Consider the following 20245-nt stretch of genomic DNA (forward strand, 5'->3'; position numbering starts at 1 on the left):
TTTTTATATAAAATACTTTTTTTTTTTTTTTTTTTTTAGAATTTTAAGGATGATCACAGATTCTTCACTGCTTCTGCCACCAAGGTGTGGGGTCTAATTCTCCTCCTCTTGAACCTGGGCTGAACTTAGGAACTGTGACACTGGGGATTGACGTTAGTGTACAGAGGAATCTTGGTAACTGGTAACTTGATAGAGGGTTGCGATGGTTAATTTTATGTGCTAACCTAACTGGGCCAAGGGATGCCCAGAAAGCTGGTAAAACATTCCTCCTGGGTGTGTCTATGAAGGTGTTTCCCAAAGAGATTAGCATTTGGAGGAGTAGACTGAGTGAAGAAGTCGGTGGTCCTGGTCCACCCAGAGCTGGAATAGAACAAAAAGGCAGAGAGAAGAGAAAAATGCACTGTCTGTTCAGCCAGGACATTCATCTTCTGCTCTTGGACATCCGGTGCTCCTGGTTCTCGGACCTGTGGACTCTTACTGGAACTTACACCACTGGTTTTCTTGGCTTCCAGCTTGCAGAGGGCAGAGCGTGGGACTTCTCAGCTTCCATAAGCACATGAACCAATCCCTCATAATAAATCTCACAACCATATGAAGCAAGTATTATGAACCCACTTTACAGGTGGTGAAACTGAGCCTGGAAAGTAAACTGAAGTGTTCAAGGTCCCAAAACTAGTAAATGTGGAGCTGAGTTTTGAACTCTGGTATCTGACTACAAAACTTCTCTTCGCTTTCATGTGATTGCCTAAGCAATCATGCGATTCTGTTGAATGTCTATTCATCTGATTTTTTAAAAAATGCCCTATCTGTTCCCTTGAGTTAAAGCCTAGCAGGAAGCGGTGAGCTGTTTTTGTCCGTGGAAGCATTCTAGCAGAAGCCAGAGGAACATTTGGCAAGATGCACCCTGGATGGACCGTGAGGGATCCCACCCTGAGGCCAGGCCTCTGCTTCAGCCTGGGCTGGGGCGGTGGGGATGCAACACAGGACACTGTGTGTGTGGCCTTCACTTGTGTCCCCAGCCAGCCTGGGGTCGGGAGGGCAAGAGCAGGTGGAAACTGGGGGAGGAGCTGCTTGCCTCCAGCGGGCAGGAGGCACCGGCAGATCACAGGCTGCCCTGCTCTCCTGACCTCGTGGCCCTGGACTGGTCTCTGATCCCCCTCCCTGCCCTGGGCTTGGCACCTCTGGCTTGGGGGAGAGCCAGGGCTCTTCAGCCACACAGTAAAACCTGCTTTCTTGCCTGGCACCTGTCAGAAGACATCAGAGAGAGAGAGAGAGAGAGAGAGAGAAGCCGGCAGCTTCTGCTGCCTGGGGGGGTGGACAAATATGGCCACGGCACTGGTGTTGGTAAGAAAGAGAAAGTGGATACCGCTGACATGTCCTTGCCCAACATACTGGACAAAAGATTCTGGTGGACTTTAAAGTGACAGTGAAAAAAGTGATGGTGAAAGATCTTTATCATTAGACAGGAAATTGCTAAATGTAAATACTGTAAGTGGGGGGTGGGAAATCCCATTATGAAACAGTATGTACAGTGTGACCCCAAGTTGGAAGCCTTCCCCCCAGCCCTCACACACACCCCTCCACCAGCTCCCTCGTGACTTAGCCCACGGGCCAGGGGCTGGCAGTGGAGGAGGGGACTGTGACTATATTGGGAAGGGGATGAGATCACCCAGAGGCTGGCTGATTTAGAACCGGGTAACTTTTTCCACCCGTATGGCTCTCAGAGGCTTCTGCACTGGCTCATAAACCTTGGCGCCAGCCTGCAGGGTGGAGGGGAGCCATATTCCCCTCCGCAGGGGTGGAGATGGTGGCTGAAGCTGGTTAGGGGACAGGTGCTAGGCTGAAGTTGAGATAAAATGACAGACTGGGCCCCAGGGGGTACCCAGGGCCCTGCTGGGAGTCTCCAAAAGCTTTGCTTCCAGGAGACCCTGGTGCTCTGTAACTCCCGGGGGATCTTTGTGGGCAGAAAGTGATTCTGTGGGTTCAGAAATATCCCAGAGTGTGGCCACCTGGTGGCAAGCTGCACCTGGTCCCCTTGGGCCCAGCTGTAACACCCTGTTACATCTTGAGATTCCTATTTGCCAGCCTGGCCCTCCCCACGGAGAGGACCCTGCCCCCACCCCAGTTCCTGGCCAAACCCAGAGAAAACCCTGGTGGGGGTGGCTGTGAAGGAAGAGTCCTGGGAAAGTAACCGGGGTCCAATTCCAGCTCAGCAAATAACTGAGTTCAGTTCCATTCCCATCCTGGTCCAACAGACTCCCTCAAACCTCCCGCCTCACGGAAATGTCACAGTAATGTCACAGCATGTCCCAGTCCTCTGAGCTTCTGCCCAGGCACTCGTCCCAGCCTGGCTACCCTTCCCTACTCGGGCCTGACTTTGTCAACTCCCACCCCCTGAGCTGGGTCAAGTGCCATCTCTCCCCAAGTCAGAGTCCACCACGCTGGCTGCTCCGTGCCCATTGGGGGATAACTCTGAGGGCAAGAACTGGCTCCAGGGAAAAATGCTAGGACATGCTGGATCCTCAAGAGGGATGAGGGGTCAGGGGAGGACAGCTGTGAGCCCAGCACTGTCCTGTCCCAGGGCCTTGAGTGGGACCTCGGAGCCTCAGGCCCTTCACTCTCCAAGGCAAACAGCAAAAATTATGGTTGGAGGCACCCTGGCTTGGGCTTTGCAGGCAAGAAGCAGGAGCTGGACAGAACCAGAATGAGCCAGGGCATCCCCTCCTTAGCCCAAGCCCTGGGTGCAGGGTTGGGAATGGAATTCTCCAGCTAGATTGAGTTTTTCCTGGAAAATCCCCACAAGCCCTTCCAAGCTTTTGTGTTTGACTCTGACTCCTTCAGATGTGTGGGTATGAGGCCCATGGCGGCTGGGCTATGCAGACAAGGCCCTTGCCTTTTCTGGACCCCTGGGCTTGTGGTTTGGGAGAGCCAAAATGCAGATTCCCACATCTATTGAGCACCATCTGTCAGCTTCACAGAGTTGTCTCAACTACCCTGAGAGGTAGTGATCGAGGTCCTTATCATTCGACAAGGACACTGATGCTTGGAGATGCCAAGTGGCTTGCCCAAGGTCACACAGGATTCGAAGCCTACCCAGCAAGGGTCGGCCTGCAGATGGCTCCAGTCCCCACACCCCATTCAGGATTCCTGAAAGGGCAGGGTGAGCCCACAGGCCAAGGATGCCACTTCTAGCTGAGTCCCACTTGACCAAGCCCGGCCTGGCTCTGTGCCTGCCACTCTCAGAATAACCCTGGTGGTTCTGGGCATGGATCACTGGCCATCACCTGGGACCTATTTTTGTCCTTCGGGTAACAAGGAAGTCTCACCTTGTGCAGGAAACCACTTGGGGTGAGGGTGGAACATCTGACCCCCAGCCCTAGCTGACCTTGCTGCCCTGCTGGGAAATGTCCCCAGAAGGGAAGTGGGAAGCCTGGCTTAGCCACTTTCCCTTTCTCTCCCTTCCCAGCCACTTCCCAGAATCTGGCTTTCTACCCCATCTGCTCTTCCCGTCTTCTTGGCAGTCCACACCACTCCCCCCCACCCCCACCATGACCAGGAGGCCAAGAGCATCTTCATTTCTCCTCGTGACCCATTGTCAAATCTTCTGCACTTGAACAGCTGGAAAATTCTTCATGTCAAACTATAGAAACAAGCCCATTTCCTTAGGTTCCAGCCAGAGGGTTCCAGAATCCAGGTGCAGGAGCCATCTGGGTATCCAGCATCTAGAACCTGATTTTTGGAATCTGGGGCCCTGAAATCCTATGGAGTAGGGGTCGATGGCATTTGAGATGACAGAAGCCGTGGGCATACCACAGACATTCTGAAAGGTCATGTATGATCTCAGGGGTCCAGAATACACAGAGGGGGGCACCCCAGCCGAGTCAGAGGGGCTCCTTTCTGCTGAAACCAGGTGTGTAGGTTGCTGAACTCAGCAACATAACAACAACAACAAGAAAGGCTAGAAGGAAAACTGATAAAAAATTTACCGTAGGGACGTCTGGGTGGCTCAGTGGTTGAGCGCCTACCTTTGGAGGGGAGGGTGATCCTGGAAACCCAGGATCGAGTCCCTTATTGGGCTCCCAGCATGGGGCCTGCTTCTCCCTCTGTCTGTGTTTGTGTGTTTGTGTGTGTGTCTCTCTCTCTGTCTCTGTGTGTGTGTGTCTATCATGAATAAATAAATAAAATTTTAAAAAAGATTTTATTTGTTTATTCAGGAGAGACAGAGAGGCAGAGGGAGAAGCAGGCCCCATGCGGGGAGCCCGATGGGGCACTCGATCCCGGGTCTCCAGGATCACGCCCTGGGCCAAAGGCAGGTGCTCAACCACTGAGCCACCCAGGGATCCCCCAAATAAAATCTTAAAAAAAAAAAAAAAAGTTACTGTAACAACAAAAGCAAGAAAGAGCAGAGCTGGAATGACAACATGAATCAGCAGCTCCCCCGTGGTGTGAGGGCGGGGCGCCCCCTCCGCGGCGTTCGCGGCCAGCCGGCGGGTGCAGCTCCCCGGAGGTGGGAGGTGGGCAGAGCAGCTCCCTGGAGGTGGGCAGAGCAGCAACCCGGGAGGTGGGCAGAGCAGCGCCCCCGGAGGTGGGCAGAGCAGCACCCTGGAGGTGGGCAGAGCAGCTCCCCAGGAGGTGGGCAGAGCAGCCCCCCCAGAGGTGGGCAGAGCAGCTCCCCGGGAGGTGGGCAGAGCAGCCTCAGCGACGCGCGGGCGGGCGGCCGGGGAGGCCCTCCAGGAGCCAGCCCGGCCCCCAGCGCCCCGGCCGGGCCCTCCTGCAGCCGCTGGGCTGGAAATAGCGGCCGCTGGCGAGCTGACAATCAAAGGGCAGCTAAAAAAAGCCCCCTCCGTCTGGGCTCTGTCGCACGCGGCTCTTGGGGCCTATTTTGGGGGAGAGGGTGCCGACGTGCCAATGGAAAATCCGAGAGGCGGGAGTGTCCAAGGTGGGGGACCTGGGCGCCTCCCTCTTCCCTTCCTGGTGCCTCCCCCCACCCCGGGCTCGCGTGCAGACGTGCACACACACAGCTGCAGCCCCGGCCGAATCCCCGCTGTTGGCCCTGTCATTCTTAGGGCAGCCTAGGAAAGGGGTGAGGAAACGGAACCTCAGAGAGGAGAAGCCACTGCACGAGGTCACACAGCCACACGTGGGCGGACAGTGGCGCCGCGAGCGCTCTCCTAGAGGCAGCCCCTGCCTCCTCACCCGGGAGCCCAACGCAGTGTCTCCCCGCGACTGGGGAGGAAGCGGAGGATGACCTGCCGTCTTGATGACCCCATGGGAAGGAGTCCCAGTGGAAGTCCCACTTCTGCTGGGGCCTGGCTGGCTGTAGGAGAGGCAGCTTCTGCTGGCCTCGCCCCGAGGGCCCATCCCCCAGCCAGTCCATGTGACCATCCCACCGGGCCCCTACCAGGCCCCCCAAAGCCTGGCAGCCCCTGCCAAGTTTCCAGAGAATGTGTCAGATAAGGGGCTGGTGCTCATGACTCCCTCCCATGCAGCCACTATCGCTGACCCTGTGGCCACCACTAAGTAGGTAAGAATAGCAACAGCCCCTGCCACTGGGCATGCACTCAGGGACCACACAGCGACATCTTCAGGCGAGGACCCGGGCGCCTGCGCCATGGTTCCAGCCCCATCCAGCTCCCGCACTGCCCTGGGCCTGAAGTCCCTCGGCATCTTGTGAGCCAGCACCAGGCCTCATCCTCTGCCTCTGCCACCCCAGTGGACGGGACCCGGAAGGCAGCGGGCCACCTTGTTGATGCCCGCCCCGCACCCTGCCTTCCACTGAGGAGCTGCGACCTGGAGCTGCGTACTTGTCCCCTCTGGGTCCATAAGCAGGACAAGGCGGCGCCACAGCTCCCTGGCACATGGCAAACATCCAGCAAGGCCTCCGCTGGGGCTAGAGCCCCTCCGCCTCCTGGTAACCACAGCCTGGCCTGGCCATCGAATACCCCCATGAACTCCGACCCTCTGACTGGATGTCAGAGGGATGTGGATGGGGTAAGGGTGTGGGAAGTCCCTGGGGTATATGATCACAAGGTAGGGGGGCCTGTTGTGACTGAGTCTCCTCTGTGAGTCTCCCTATGACACTCCCGTGGGTGTGCTCCACTGTGTCGCACGAGTGTGCGAGGGTGGCGGCATCACTCGGAGGGAAGAGGCTGTTGTCATAGAACCAGGGTGAGCGTCACCATGACATCCAGAGTGGGGAGATGTGGGGAGCTTTGTGTCCACGTCCCTGAGTCACTGTGACACCTGGGGGGGATCTAGCCTCTCCCGCCCCCACCACCACGTCAGTGGCCCCTGGAACTCCCACAGCCTGACTCGCGCGTGGCTCAGACCTGGACCCAGCCCCTCCCCCAAGCCTCCTCAGCCCTCTGCTCCCAGCCCCCTTGCCCTCCTCATCTTCCCCTGGAGCCTGCCTCCTGTCAGCCTCACCCTCCACCGACCCCCATCCACCCAAGACCCAAGCGGTCTTGGGGAGAGGGTCCGGGACGCTAGGGAAGGGAAGGGTTCCCGGCACATTCACACACTGCGACACCACGCAGACCAGACTTTAAAGTGAACTTACACACTGACAAGACACACACACGTGTGTGTGTGCCTGGTGGAGTCACAGGGCCACCACGGGGTCTCCAAGCTTCGTCGCTCAACACTAGCCCTGCCAGCTAGGCCCCCACAATGCTTGAAGTCCTTTGGGTCCTCCCACACCTCTTCGGTCCCCTCATGGGAAAATTGCTCTCCCAGGATAGCAAGGACCCCTGGAGATGTGATCAGAGGAAGAACTGCCCTTAGCCCGAGCTAGAGTCCTGGGGTGGGTACAGGTAGCTGTGGGTGGGATGGGAGTCTCTGAGGTCCCCAGGCTGTGAGTGAGGGCCGGACCGACCTCTGGGCCTTTCCCTTCAAGAGCCCTAATCTCTGGGGCTGGAAAAAGTTTAAAAATATCCTCATGTTTACATTCTTTCCAAGCCTGCCTCCCAATCCTCAGTGCTGGGTCCCTTTGATCTGGCCCTGTGCCTCTGAAAGGGGCCTGGGAGAGGGGGAGCATGAGCTCCCCACTGGGGCAGACCCTGTGACTCCCTGAAGCTCCAGACCAGTCTGAACCCTGTGAGACCCCTCGGCATCCCCCCAGAGAGAGCTTTAGAGCTGGCAAGGAGCCAAGGCTGGAGGGGGTGTCTTGCCTAGGGTCACCCAGCAGCACCATGTGGGGGCTAGACTTGGGGTGCCCCTTCATACTCCCTCCCTAAAGCCTGAGCCGCATGGGGTGGAATGTGAGAACAAGTGGCTGTAGGCACCTGTGGGAGGTACCCCCACAGTCTGCACACAAGGGAAAACCATGGGTGCTGAACTACTGTGTGCCCGGCACTGTGCTAGACACATTTTGTGGGGATCACCTCATGTAGTCCTCTCAACAACTCCATTTTAGTGAGGCCCATTTTATTAACAAGTAAACCAGGGACGCCTGGGTGGCTCAGTGGTTGAGGGTCTGCACGGGATCGAGTCCCACATCGGGCTCCCTGCATGGAGCTTGCTTCTCCCTCTGCCTGTGTCTCTGCCTCTCTCTCTGCGTCTCTCAAGAATATTTAAATAAAATTTAAAAAAACAAAGAAACAAGTAAACCAGTGCTCAGAGAGGTGAAGTGACTCATCTGAGAACACACAGCAAAGATGGGGCGGAGCATGGATCACATATTCTTCTACCCACAGTGAGCCACAGCTAGTCCTCACCATGCCTTAGCAGCTAGGGCCTGTCTGCAGAATGAGGCCCACGTCCCCAGTGTAGTCCACTAGCACTCACTGACCCACGGCCCTGTCCACAAACTGGTGCCGGCTCTGTGTTTCTCTCCCTCTGAGACCCAGGAGAAGCCACGCCCCCACCCGACCCTCACTTTCCTCTATGGAATAGCCTGGGGATCAAGGAGAGGCTTATGTCCACAGACTCTGGGGGAAAGTGAATCTACGTCCCTGGGGATTCTGGACCTTATGGCCAGCCCCAGAACTGACACTATCAGAGCATGGCCTGAGGCCTGGAGGCCAAAGGAAAAAAAGCCTGCAAACTGGGGCAGGTGCTTTAATTTGCCCTGGTGTCCTGTCGTCCACTCTTTCCTTTGTTGGCACCCCACTGATCTGCTTACCAGCCCTCCTCCTATCTGCCCATTTACCCATCTGTAATCCACCAACCTGCCCATCCATCCACTCAGTCACCCCACCTATCTACTATCCATCCAACCAGAATAAAGACCCAGAGAGCAGAGTGATTCCAGGGTCCCTGGTAGGTGCTGCATCCCACTGGTTGGCTGGACTTGGAAAGGTCCCTTCACCTCTTCGTGATTCACTTTCCCAACTTGACAAGAAGGAGCTGGCCTGCTGATCTCTGAGGCCCTTCTGAGGGATCTCGTGGGAGCAAAGGCCAGCTTAGGGCTGTGGATGCTTCAGGAGAAGTAACTCAAATCTTGGCCAGACAGTCCCACCTTGCGCTCTGCTTCCAAGACTCTCAGCCACAGCCCTTAACCTCTCTGACTTTCAAGAAACTCCACTGGCAAAAGGGGCCATTAATCCTGTGCTCGCAGGTTGGTGGGAAGATTGGATGGGATGCCACCTTTGAAGAGCTTTGCACCCTGGAGACTTCTAAGTGGATGCAGGCTGAGTAGAGGATCCTCTACTGGAGCTGGGAGAGGGGTGGCAAGCTCTGCTTAGACCGCAGTAGTCAGCAACTCACGTGTGTGTGTGTGTGTGTGTGTGTGAGAGAGAGAGAGAGAGAGAGAGAGAGAGAGAGAGCTGGGCCCAGGATGGCTGGAACCAGCCTCAGGGGATCCTCTGTGACTCTCTCAGACTCTTCAGGCCAGCCAGGATGCCCACCCCATCTCTCTTGGCTGGACTTGGCCCCCATCCCACAGAATCTGCCAGGAGTGGAGAGATTATCTCCTAAAAATAGGGCCTGGGCCCCACAGAGGTTGTTTTTCTCCCTTCCCCGTGATTTACCATCATCAGCTCAGGGTGCCTGGGACGGCAAGTCCCACCCTGGCTCCCCAGAGACCATTGGGATGGGTACATGGAGGATCAGCATGTGTCTAGGGTCAGTCAAGGGCCAAAAATTGGAGGTATGGTCAGGGCTCAACAGGGCACCAGGGCCATGGCTTACCCTTGGTCAGGGGAAGGGGTTCACTCGGGGCAGGGGAAGCTCCAGGATGAGCCAGGGGGGTTCCTGTCCCTCTGAGTGATTGCTCTTTCTCTGTCTGCAGAGCCCACCCCCATGTACTCACCATCCTGTGGATGAAACCCAGCGGTGTGCTGGGGCCTGTGCTGGGGCAGAGGGACTCATTCCCTACCTCAGCTCTCCTGTTCCAGCCCTATTAGACTCTCATGATTCCTGCATAGACCCCTCTTAAGACTGTGGGACCTCTGCCCACCCACATGCAGGCAACTCATGCAGACACAGCTGCGTGCTCATACACAAACCAGGACATAGACTCACGGGCGCCCTCCCCTAGCACATACGTCCCAGGGAACACAGAATACACTCTCAAGGACGCAGTCTTCAACCTTCGCCTAGTCAGGGTTGACCCATCCAGGGTTTGCAGCCGCCGGCTCCAAATCCCACAGAAATGACCAACCTTCCCTCCACCTCAAGTTTTTACCAAGAGCTGACATGCTGCCCCCATGTCCCTCCTCACAAGGGACCCAGGCTTCTCCCTCAATCCCCTAGACCCTTTATGTGCAGCAGGAGATGGGAAAGATTGACGTGGGTGATGCACACACGTACATGACACCGAGATACAGGTGTAGCCCATGCCCTGCTCTCTGAGGCTTTATTATTGGACAAATGTGTCACCTTTTGGAGGATTCCCATGGGCAGCCCATAAAGTCAGTGTTCAGGCTCTACAGATTTGTCTGGTGACATTGCCTCCACCCCCAGGCAGGTAAAGGGGCTCTATCTGTCCTAGCCGCCCCCCGCCCCATTGATGGGCAGTGCTGGGCCCTCCCCCAGTGGACTCCGATGGAGATAGAGGCCAAGCTCTCCGCTGGGGCTGCCTGGACCATTCACACTGCTGCCTTCAGGGGCACGCTGTCCACTGGCTGATCTAGGTCCTTCTTCCTTGCCAGGGTCAAGTGAGTGAAGATGAGGATGAGGAAGATGCCTGAGAGGCCCAAGAGGGATGGATCAGCTCTCAGAAGGGGCCAGGAGACTTGTCCATCACCTGCCATTGGTATTCGTTTAACAAGGAATCAAGATTTCCTAGACAGCATCCCCACGGCTGGGCTGCAAATGACTGTGGTCCTGGTGTCGGAAGAAGCCTGATTGTTTGGCCTGCAGCTGCCCAGGCCACCCCAGGCTCCAAAGTCCCCTTCTCTGGGGAACAGTTTGAGTGGGAGTCATCTGGGAGCCAGTGAGCTGTTCCCATGGACTCTGAGAGAAAGGCACATGGTAGCATTGTACTAGAAACAACAACAAAAAATACCAGCCAGGGAAAAATCTAGAGGGCTAAAGAAATCAAGGGGATAAAGAGGGAGGCTTGGACTAAAGCGATTAGGCTGGAAAGACCTGGGCTCTGCTACATTCTGGCTGTGTGACCTCAGACAAGTCACTTAACTTCTCTGAGCCTCAGTGACCTCATCTGGAAAATGGGGAGATGCCACAACTACCTCAGGTTTGTGAGGAGCATTCAGTGCAATAATCCTGTATTACACAGTCAGCGTGTAATAACGTAACGGTCAATGCTGTTATCGATGATGATGATGACTAGGAGAGTTGTGGGGTTCCTGCTCCAGCCCCGGGGGCCACCACGGGACAGGGAGCCATGCATCTGGAGGCTGTAACTCCGGCCACCTCCCCCCCCCAACTCAAGCCCAGCATCCATTACCTATCGCCATCAAGGTGCCCACGAGGATGCCCACTGCAGACAGCTTCGTGGGCATGCCCTTCATGCGGCCCACCTTACGCATGCACTGCCCCTCCACGTTGCAGCGACACACTACCACTGGGGGCGGGGGAGGAAGATAAAGGCCGTGGGGGCAGGCTCTCCAGCTGCTGGGAGGCCTCACCGCAGCCGGCTAACATCTGTTTTCGTGCACACATGTGTATTTATGTGTGTTGGGGGGGTGGCTCTGTGCACATGCATCGGGGTGCCTGGCCACAGATGAGCAGGCACGCACAGGCATTTGTACAGCCTGTGAGCCTGTGGGCATGCATACCCAGCCCCTCCCCCTGCATCCCAAAGGGCCCCCCAGGAACTGCAGGCACACAGAGCCCTGGCCTTACCTCGGAGCTGGAGCTGCCACATCCGGGCATTGTGGCTGACAACTACTGGCACTACATGTTCACGTGGCTCCACCCAGTGCAGGGCCAGGGTGAGGTAGGCGTGGGAGCCTGGGGGACCATAAGCAGGGACCACAGTCACTAGCCTGGATAAGCCCTAGGCCCGGCTCACACCCCAGCCCCCCCCGCCTAGTGCAAGGGCATCTCATTTCTGAGTGTTCACACTGCGTCCTGCTTCGGCCACGGTCTCTGGTGCTTCCCCACCACACACCGTTGAGAGCCTGGAGGTGCCAGTCCCGCTGCACCGTAGGGTTGGGACCAAGGGCAAAGCTGTAGGGACCATGCCCATCAGCCAGGTCAGGGTCCTCGCTGGGTCCGCTGATAACCACGCCGTGGTCCTGGCGGGGTGTGCAGAGGTGGCGGGTGGGTACGGGGTTCAGAGCTGGGGCCCGGGCAGAAGGGGCCTTCAGAAAGCGGATCACGAGGCTTGCAGAGGTGCTCAGCGTCGGCTCATCTGCAGAAGAGGCAGCGCTGAGCTAGCGCCCGGCCCGCGGTCCCACCGCTGTCTGCCACCTGCTCCACCCGGCCCTCCTCCGCATCCCCATCCTCATCCTCGCCCCTGTCTCTGCCTCAAGGGACGCCTTGCACCCCTCACTATCTCAATGGCTGCCGGGCCTTGCTGCTTTCTGGATGCCAGGTTTGCCCTCACTGCCCCCCCCCCCAACCAACTGCTGGCATCAGGGCCCAACAATGTCGGGATGCCCTGACTGTGGGTGAGCTCACTCTGCCGAGCCTGTCGTCCACCACAGGACAGCCCAGCCCAGAGCGGACACCTGCCTCTGACATACCCACCCCTGGGCCAGCTTTTGATCCATTCAACGTGGCATTCGGAGTCCTCCATATCTGGCTTCAGTGTCCCACTCGGGCTCACGTCCTGGCTCACCTGCCATAACGCAGCCCCTGGCACTCCTTCCACCTCCTGGCCCACAGCCTCTGCTCCTAGCCCATGTCTGGAGCCTGAGAGGCCCTCCAGGACTAAGGGGCAAGGTCGGAGGACTATTAAGTGTCCAGGGAAGAGGGTGGCCTGAGAGGGGAAGCAGAGGCCAGGCATCTCAGAGACCGACACTGGCCCCAGCCCTCATTCCTCTTTCCTGCCTGGGGCAGCGGATGCCAGAAAGGACCCTGGGAAGAAAGCTCAGCCCTGCCCACTTCTCCCTCGGCCTGAGGCTTACTCTGCCTCCAGAAGCCCCACCCCTGCCTGGCCATACCTTCATACTGGGCCTCCACGAGCACTGTGTACATGTCACCAGGCTGGGCCCCTTGCAGGGGCCGGGCTGTGTGCACCTCCCCCGAGACCTCCTTGATGCAGAGCCAGCCCTCGGAGTCATTGACCAAGGAGAACCTGAGGCCCAGAGAAGATGGGGGGCAGGGAGGCACTGGGACCATATATGGGGCCTTACTCAGAGATGCCCCCCCAGGGCCACGTGACCTGTTCAAGTGTCACATCCTCTCCGTGACTCGTGGCGGGCAGCAGTGCCCCGGGTGCCTAGTCTCTCTTCCCAGCTTTAAGGACTTGTCGAGGGACAGGGCTTGAATCATGGGTACTGTGGAGGGGGGTATCTATCAGAGCCTGGGGGACCTGACTCAACTCCACTAGTCTCAGATCACCCCACAAAGGGGCCTGGGGGCCAGGGTACAGACCCTGTCATGGAAGGAAATGGGGGGGCCCATCCAGGACAGCATGGGAGGCATCATCTGAGCTTGGATGGAGCCCTAACACTCCTCTCCATGCCCTATCCAACTCATCTAGCTCTGACTCACCCTCGGGAATCACAGCTTTGGCATCAGCTATGGTTTGAGGAATATTCCAGACCATAGATAATGTGAGTCCCTTTTGAGGCCCTGGGGTCCTCCCTTGGGAGCAGGGGAGGTCCTGCTCAGGCAAGGGCCGGGCTTCTGGCTCACCTGACGGGACTGCTTATGGGGTCTGAGGGTTGGATGGTCAGCAGGAGGGAGCCAGCTGGGGTGTTGACTGGGACACTGGCCTCGTAGCTCTCCTGGTCCAACTTGGGGGGTAGCACCAGCCTTTCCACCAGCACAGTCACTGTGGCTGTGGCTCCGGGGCCTGAGCCTGGCCCCACCAATTCAGCCATATTTCGAACCACCACCACCAACTCATAGCTTGAAGCTGCCTCGTAGCTGAGGTTCTAGAACCAATGGGGTCTGGGTCACTGTTTGGGCCAGGGCATGGCACACTTGTGCATGAATGTGGGTATATGTGCGGCCCCCCCACCCCCGCCATTGCCAGCCCCTTACCTTGAGGAGTCGGAGTTGGACGTGACTGGAGTTTGGCTCCCAATCCAGGCCGAAGGTTCCCTCTACATCCCCCGCCTCAATGGCAAAGTCCATAAGGCGGAAGGCAGGCTCAAGATCGGCATCGGTGGCCATGAGTGTGGCCACCAGAGTCCCTGGCTGTGCATCCTCAGGGAGGCTTACAGGCTCAATCTGGAGAGATGGGGAGGGGCCGTGAGCCCCTCATCGGTGCCCTCCCAAGGTGTCCTCTCCTGTTCCTGCTTACCTGGGATGTGGCGAACTCGGGGGCATGGTCATTGATATCTGTGATTGTGACAGCCACCTCACATGTGCTGCTGAGGCCTGAGGCAGGAGAGGGCACGTTGAGAAGAGGGAGCCTGAGAGAAGGAGGGAGCCTGGGTCCCCAGCAGGGCACTTACTGCCCTCGGCTCCTCCTCGGTCAGCAGCCATCACCCGAAGCAGGATGTTCTGGCCAGCTCGGAGCGGGGCATCCCCCAGGGTCACGCTGCCCGAGGTGAAGTCCAGCTCGAAGGCTCTTCCCTCTGCTCCCTCCTCAGGCTCAGGGCTCAGCAGCTGATACACAACGTGGGAATTGGGGGAACCGGGGGCATCCATGTCCTCTGCCAACAGCCTAGTCACCTCGGTGCCTGCAAAGACAGCACCCCCCGGGTGGGACCTCAGCCCAATCTGGAGGCCTCACTCCTCTTCCGTGCTGGACCAAACCTGAGCTCGTGGGAAGGTAGGGACATTGATTAACGGGGCTCGAGGCTGACCCCATCCCAGAGAGGAGCAAGATGGGACGGTTTGTAAGGGCTTCCACCCTCCCGCATCCCCTGACCGGGCCCATGGCCCACCTGGGGGGCTGAGCTCAGGAACGCTGATCGGGGAGTCCCACAGCGGGCAGACAGGCGCATTGTCGTTCTCATCCGTCACTACCACACGCAGCTCCAGAGGTTCTGTGTAGTCCTCAGCACGGACATTCCGAGCCTGCACCTGGAGCAGGAACTGAAGTGGGCAGGGGGGGCCTCAGATGAAGCCCACGGGCAGCTCCAGGCTGGCTTGGGTCTAGGTGTCCTCTGGTGGCCAGCTCCGGCTCTTCCGGGTGCCCTTCCACTGCCTCAGTGCCTGTGGGGGACGGGATACCCCCAGAAGCCAACCGGACAGTGACCAGGCCTCCCTCAGCCTGTGCTCCTGGCTGCCCCCTCACCTCACCTCAGCCTGGGCTTCTCGGTCCAGCTCCTCGGTCACGTAGAGTTTCCCCTCGGCATCCACATCAAAGGGTCCAGGGGGTTGGCTTTCCAGGTGATAATGTACATCTCCCCCACTCCAGTGGACCTGGGAGTGGGACACAGAACAAGGGCACCCCGGGAGGAGGTGGGCCGGAGCAGCCCATGTCAGCTCTTCTATTCCTGGGTGGGGAGCCTGGGCCCCTGCTACTGTGGGACCTCAGGCAAGCTACTATCATCCCTGGAGTCCAGATAGGGCCCCTTTGTTTGGGACACTTATTGTAGTAAGTCCGTGGTGGCCCTGGTCCAAGCCTGGTCCCCGCTCAAAGTGCTGAATGACCAGGTTGTTTTACTCTCCAGCCTCTGAGCTGGGCCTGACCCCAGGGCATTCCTCGAGGAGGTCTGAGACATTCCAAGCCTAGGTGACAATCCCCATGGCAGCAGGGAGGTGGCAGCTGTTCTCCCTGAGGAAGCCTGGGGCAAGGTCAGGTCAGGCCCCAGGGCCACGCTTGCCAGAGGGTAGCCGGTGAGGAGCTGTGGGCCTGGTCTCGGGGCCCTGGATACCCTATTCCATGATGGGAACTGATGGGGACAGTAGAGGGATGAACATAGGTAGGGGAGGAGCAGGGGTCAGGCTGGCCTCAGACCTACCCTCCAAATCTTGAGATTCCTGCTGTACCATTCCTGGGGCTACTCAGCGACTGACAGGTACTTACTCACCTGGGCGAAGTGATGTGGGTATGGAACTTTGAGATTCTCTGCCAGGTGGACAGGATCTAGGGGCACCCACGTGTTCTCTACTATGGAGACATGTACGGTGGCTGTGGCCTGGTGGCCCGAAGCCTGGTCACCCATGTCCTTGACCTGCACCAACAGCTGGTAGGGCCCTCCTGCAGCCCGGTCTAGGCTGGTGCTTCCTAGAAGGGGCAGAGTGGTCAGCTGAGCAGGAGTCCAGGGCTTCCTTCTCAACAAGGCACCAAATCACCAAGCCAAACGTGTGGCAGGTGTTCAGGATACTCTCTTGGACCAAGGGTGAGAAGGACTTTTAGCACCACAGTGAGCACCCAAGCAGGGCTTGAACGTTTGCAAAGTCATTTCCATATCTATCTACACAATGAATGGTTGATGGACCAGATGACTAGGATGAGGGTGGGGGATACATGCGTGGATGGGTAGATGAGTAGATGACCAGCTGGGTGAATGGATGGTTGACTAGGTATGTGGATAGGGAGTTGGGTGTGTGGATGGGCTAGTTTGGATAGATATTTGAATAGATGGGGTGTGTATGTGTTTGGGTGGTAGGTGGGTGAAGGGCTGACTGGGCCAGTGGATGTATGGTTAGCTTTTCTTTCCACCCCCATCCTGTGCCTCTGGTCTGAACTCCCAGATCCAGGTCTCCCTTACAATCAGCCCAAAGGTCTCCCAGCAACATCATAGGCTACAGCCCCTCATGTCACTCCTCTCCTCACTCCTTAGGCTCGGGTGTCCAGAGCGTAGGGCTGAGGTATTCCATTCACACCACTTTTTCTCTCCATGCATGGTTCAAGTCTTTTGCCTTGCCACTCTCTGCCTAGAACACTCTTTCCTGGGGACACCTGGGTGGCTCAGTGGTTGAGTGTCTGCCTTCAGCTCAGGGCATGATCCCAGGGTCCTGGGATCGAGTCCTGCATCAGGCTCCCTGCCAGGAGCCTGCTTCTCCCTCTGTCTCTGCCTCTATCTCTGTGCCTCTCATGAATAAATAAAATCTTAAAAAAAAAAAAAAAAAAGGACACACTTTCTTCTTCATTTCTCAAGCTCCAAGCCATCCTACTACTAAGCTCACCTGCCGCCTTCCCCAGCTTTCCCTGACCTTTTCCCCTCATCACACCCAGCTCAGGCTCACCCTCAGGGCTGAGGGCCAGAGCCCCCAGCCGAGGCTCCAGCCGGAACATGTCTGGGGAAGGCCAGGCTGGGGCCTGGTTCAGGATGTAGAATCGGAGATCTGAGTTGGCTGTACCTGGCTCATCCTCGTCCAAAGCCTCAAGGAAGAGGAAGGGGATGCCTGGTGTGGGTGGAGAGGGCAAAACATAAGGGATGCAGGGGTTAGGGAGAGTCCTACGCCTCCCCGTCTCTCCCTGCTACCACCTTCCATACCCATCATCGTATCAGGACTCTGGAGGTGAGCCATAGCTTTTCACCCCACCTTGTAGAGGAGCAAACTGAGGCCAAGAGTGGATGGGACTGGAGGACTCTGCGGGGAGTGGGGGGCAGTGGGATGGGACAGAAATGGAAGGGGGCAGCTTGGACCCTGGCTGCCCTGTCCTTACGCCAACGGTCAGCCAACTCTCCTCCCTGTTCTCTCATCACTCACCGGGCCTGGTGCCCTGGCTCAGCTGAAAGGTGTAGACGGACTGAGAGAAGCGGGGCACCTGGTCGTTCTCATCCTTCACACGCACAAGCACAGGCTGTGCGCCCCACAGGACGTGTCCAGCCTCAGTCTCCAGGGTGACCTGGCAGGAAACCCCGTCAGCGCCCTGCCCGGCCTTCACTGTTCTCCCCCACATCCGGCCTGTCATACCTGAAGCCGGTACTCCGCTTGCTCCTCCCGGTCCAGGGCCCTGGTCACCAGCAAGAAGCCGGACTCTGGATCCACAGCGAAGGGGCCCTCGGCGGCCACGCCTGGGTTCCCTGACAGCACGATCTCACCCTCAGTCTCCTCAGGGGGCAGTGGCAGCTGCGGGGGAGAACAGATGTAAGTAAAGGCAGTGGGACCAGGCCCGGGGGACGCCCCTCCACCTAATGGGGGGAAACTGAAACTCAGAGAGGGCCAGCGCTTGCCTGAAGTCACACAGCCAGTAAACGGCAGGCCCAAGATGCAAAGCCAGAGCTCTTTCCCCTGTTCCTGATGCTCCCCAGTACTCCCTGGACCTCCTTTCTAAAGCTCAAAACCCCACCACCAATAGTTTATTAAAACTCTATTTTCTTCTGGAATTGAAATTTTGTTAGTCACTTACACTATATCACATACCGATTGGGAAGCAGGATGAAGAGAGAGGCAGAGCAAGAAAGAGATAGAAATGCTAGAGGTAGGGGAAGTAGAATTTGGAGGGTAGGCCCCCCCACCCCAGCTCTTAAGCTCACCTTGGTCAGGTACAAAGGCAAATTTCCACCATAGTTTTCTGGGACTTCCACATACAGGTCTGCAGGCTGGGCCTCGGGGAACACCTGGGGGAGGATTCTCACCTTGTCTCCAGGCTTTACGTTCCTGTCACAGGTGGACTTCTGGCCCCTCCATGGGCCTGGCTGTCCCTTAGCCCATCCACCCTCTGGCCTTTCACCTCCTGATCCCCCAACAGGCCTACAGGCAGCTCTGGACACCCTCCCACAATGAGTCCCTTCTATGGTCAATGCAACTGGTCCAGGTGGAGTGGGGGACAAGGATGCCAACACCCAAGGCCAGGATCTGAAGGAGATGAGCAGGACCCAGCTCACCTGGGCTATGAAGAGGCAAAGCAGCGTCAGCCAGGTGGGGATCATGGTGAGGACCGGCCTGAGGGACATGGCAGTAAGTATCCAGCCAGGATCAGTGGGCAGAGGGTCCCTCCCATTACTGTCCTCCTGGAGAGCATCCCTCCCTTCATCCCCACTCAGCCTAGCCAGGACTTCCCCAGTCCCCATAGGGTACAAATGTCCCTTCCTCATTTGGACCTCCTACTACCTGTCACTATAGGAAAGGGGGCCAGGTCTCCTCCTGTCCCCTGTCCTTCCATACTCTCAGAGCTGCCTCTCCCCATCACACCCGTTTGGACATGGTCCCCAACCCCCTCCCACCCTTCTCCCCTGACTCGGCCTGTTCCATACCAGTAGCCAGAGGCACCTCATGACAGAATGGCCTCTTCCTCCCCTTGGAGGAGCCTGTGGCTCCCCACTGCCTGCAGCTCCTCACCCAGGCCCACTCAGGCCCCCAGGCCCTGCCCTCCTGCCTTTTGGCTCATGCCCCACGGGGATCTCCATGGGAGTTTGATTGTCTCCTTCCCCACATAGCTTCCCCAGCTCTTACAGAGATCCCAAAGTGGTAATAGCCCAGCAGCCCTGAGTATCACAAAAGTTTGAACTGGAAAGACCCTGATGACTCTGAGGGTCACTTCCTGCGGTTGCCTCATGTTGTAGGCAAGGCCTGAAGGGCAAAGCCTGACCAAGGTCACACGGGACTTGACCACAGGACCATTCCTTCTGGAACAGAGGACCCATGGTTCAGGGTCTTGGGGCCTGTTTTTCTACCCACTGCCATCCTTCAGACACGGAGTCCCCGCAGGGCAGGAGCCCTGCCCTCATCCTGGTGTTTTCCAGCACTCAGCACGGAACTGGGCACGCAGAGCACGGACGGCCACTCCAGCCTTTCCTGGGACTCCTTCCCCGAACAAGGCCTGGACGGGGCCGGGTGTTTCCTACCCCCGCCACCAACCCCAGCCTCGGCCCTGCTCACCCCTCCGCTCGAGCGCCCTCACCCGCTGGTGCCTAGGGCAGGCTCCCGTGGTCCAGCTGCCGGGCGAGAGGGCTGCTTCTCCAGGGAGCGCTGGGGCCGGCTGGGTGGGGTAGAGCAGGGCGGACACTTGAGCAGGTAGGCGGGCCGGCCACGCTCGCTCAGGAGTGGAAAACAGCACTGGGCCCACAGCAGCAGGCCTGGCCCTGCCCAGCCCCCAAGTTACTCATTGACTTTGGAAAGCTGGGGGCTGCTCAGCATCCGTGACTGCCAGCCCCGGGAGGTGGGGAGATCATCGGCCTGGCATCCCGCCCATTCCTATACAGCCCAGGGGGTACTTCTTGGCCCTCTGGCCTTGGACACTATTTCTTATTCTGTGGTTCCAGACTCAATCCTGCTTCTCCCCACCATGTTCCAGCATCCACAGCTCTACCTTGGCCCACTCTGTCCCTTTAGTCTGGGAGGCCCTTCCTTCCTTTCATCTGTCTGGTGAGCACCTGCTCAGGCTTCAGTACTCAGCTCAAATATTTCTTTCTCCAGGAAACCTTCCCTGGGCTCTCAGGTTTGTTTGGGATTCTTTTCTGGGAATACGCTCTACTCCATGCCATGTGCTACCTCTAGCAGAGCAGAAGAGACACCAGATTGCCACTGTCTGTCTCTCCCATCAGCCTGGGACCCCTCCAGGACAGGTCTCAGGGACCCAGTAGTGACCTTGCCCTCGCTTGGCCCTGGCAGCCTCTGCCTGGGTCAAAAACAAGGAGCTGGTGGTTGCACCTGAAGGATAAACGAAGATGACCTGAACTGGGCATGTGGGGCTCCAGACCACCCACCAGTGGGCCCAGTGGGGGGGCACAGCAGCCCATGAAATCCCCTGAGGCCCCCGAGGGCTCATACTAGCTGCTGGCACGGACAGGGCAGGGACAACGGGCCGTCTCGTGCCTCTGAGAAGGAAGAGAAGATTGAACCAGCTCAGGTGACCTTGAGGGAATCGCAGGGCTTG

The 20245-nt window shown here is 57.9% G+C and overlaps 1 protein-coding gene across 6 annotated transcripts; it reads right to left on the reverse strand.

Annotated features, from left to right (window-relative positions):
* Positions 1–49: 49 nt before the first annotated feature.
* Positions 50–19424, reverse strand: CDH16 (cadherin 16). Of its 6 annotated transcripts, none has more exons than XM_077886137.1 (18): positions 19271–19424; positions 18255–18312; positions 17904–17987; positions 17341–17496; positions 17134–17272; positions 16666–16824; positions 15504–15700; positions 14770–14892; positions 14412–14550; positions 13977–14204; positions 13823–13899; positions 13561–13749; positions 13210–13451; positions 12513–12646; positions 11516–11758; positions 11248–11355; positions 10850–10966; positions 50–360 (listed from the first exon to the last, which is right to left on the reverse strand). In XM_077886137.1, exons 2-18 carry the CDS (start codon positions 18297–18299, stop codon positions 65–67), a joined length of 2676 nt encoding a protein of 891 aa, XP_077742263.1. In that variant the 5' UTR covers positions 18300–18312; positions 19271–19424; the 3' UTR covers positions 50–64. The 6 variants fall into 6 exon arrangements, with proteins under 6 accessions (XP_077742263.1, XP_077742248.1, XP_077742255.1 ...); XM_077886122.1 differs by having other exon boundaries at positions 14412–14562; XM_077886129.1 differs by having other exon boundaries at positions 14412–14562; positions 19249–19414.
* Positions 19425–20245: the final 821 nt, after the last annotated feature.

Source organism: Canis aureus, chromosome 3, assembly GCF_053574225.1.
Source record: "Canis aureus isolate CA01 chromosome 3, VMU_Caureus_v.1.0, whole genome shotgun sequence".
Taxonomy (NCBI): Eukaryota; Metazoa; Chordata; class Mammalia; order Carnivora; family Canidae; genus Canis; species Canis aureus.

Bases quoted from the DNA above. Each gene is read 5' to 3' on its own strand.
- CDH16 (XM_077886122.1), bottom strand. From the start codon at position 18,299: ATGATCCCCACCTGGCTGACGCTGCTTTGCCTCTTCATAGCCCAG. The intron at 13,750-13,822 runs GTAAGCAGGAAC...CCATCTCTCCAG, and splicing joins CCGAGTTCGCCACATCCCAG to ATTGAGCCTGTAAGCCTCCC. The intron at 11,356-11,515 runs GTGTGTGGTGGG...ATGGTCCCCCAG, and splicing joins GCACCTCCAGGCTCTCAACG to GCTCCCACGCCTACCTCACC.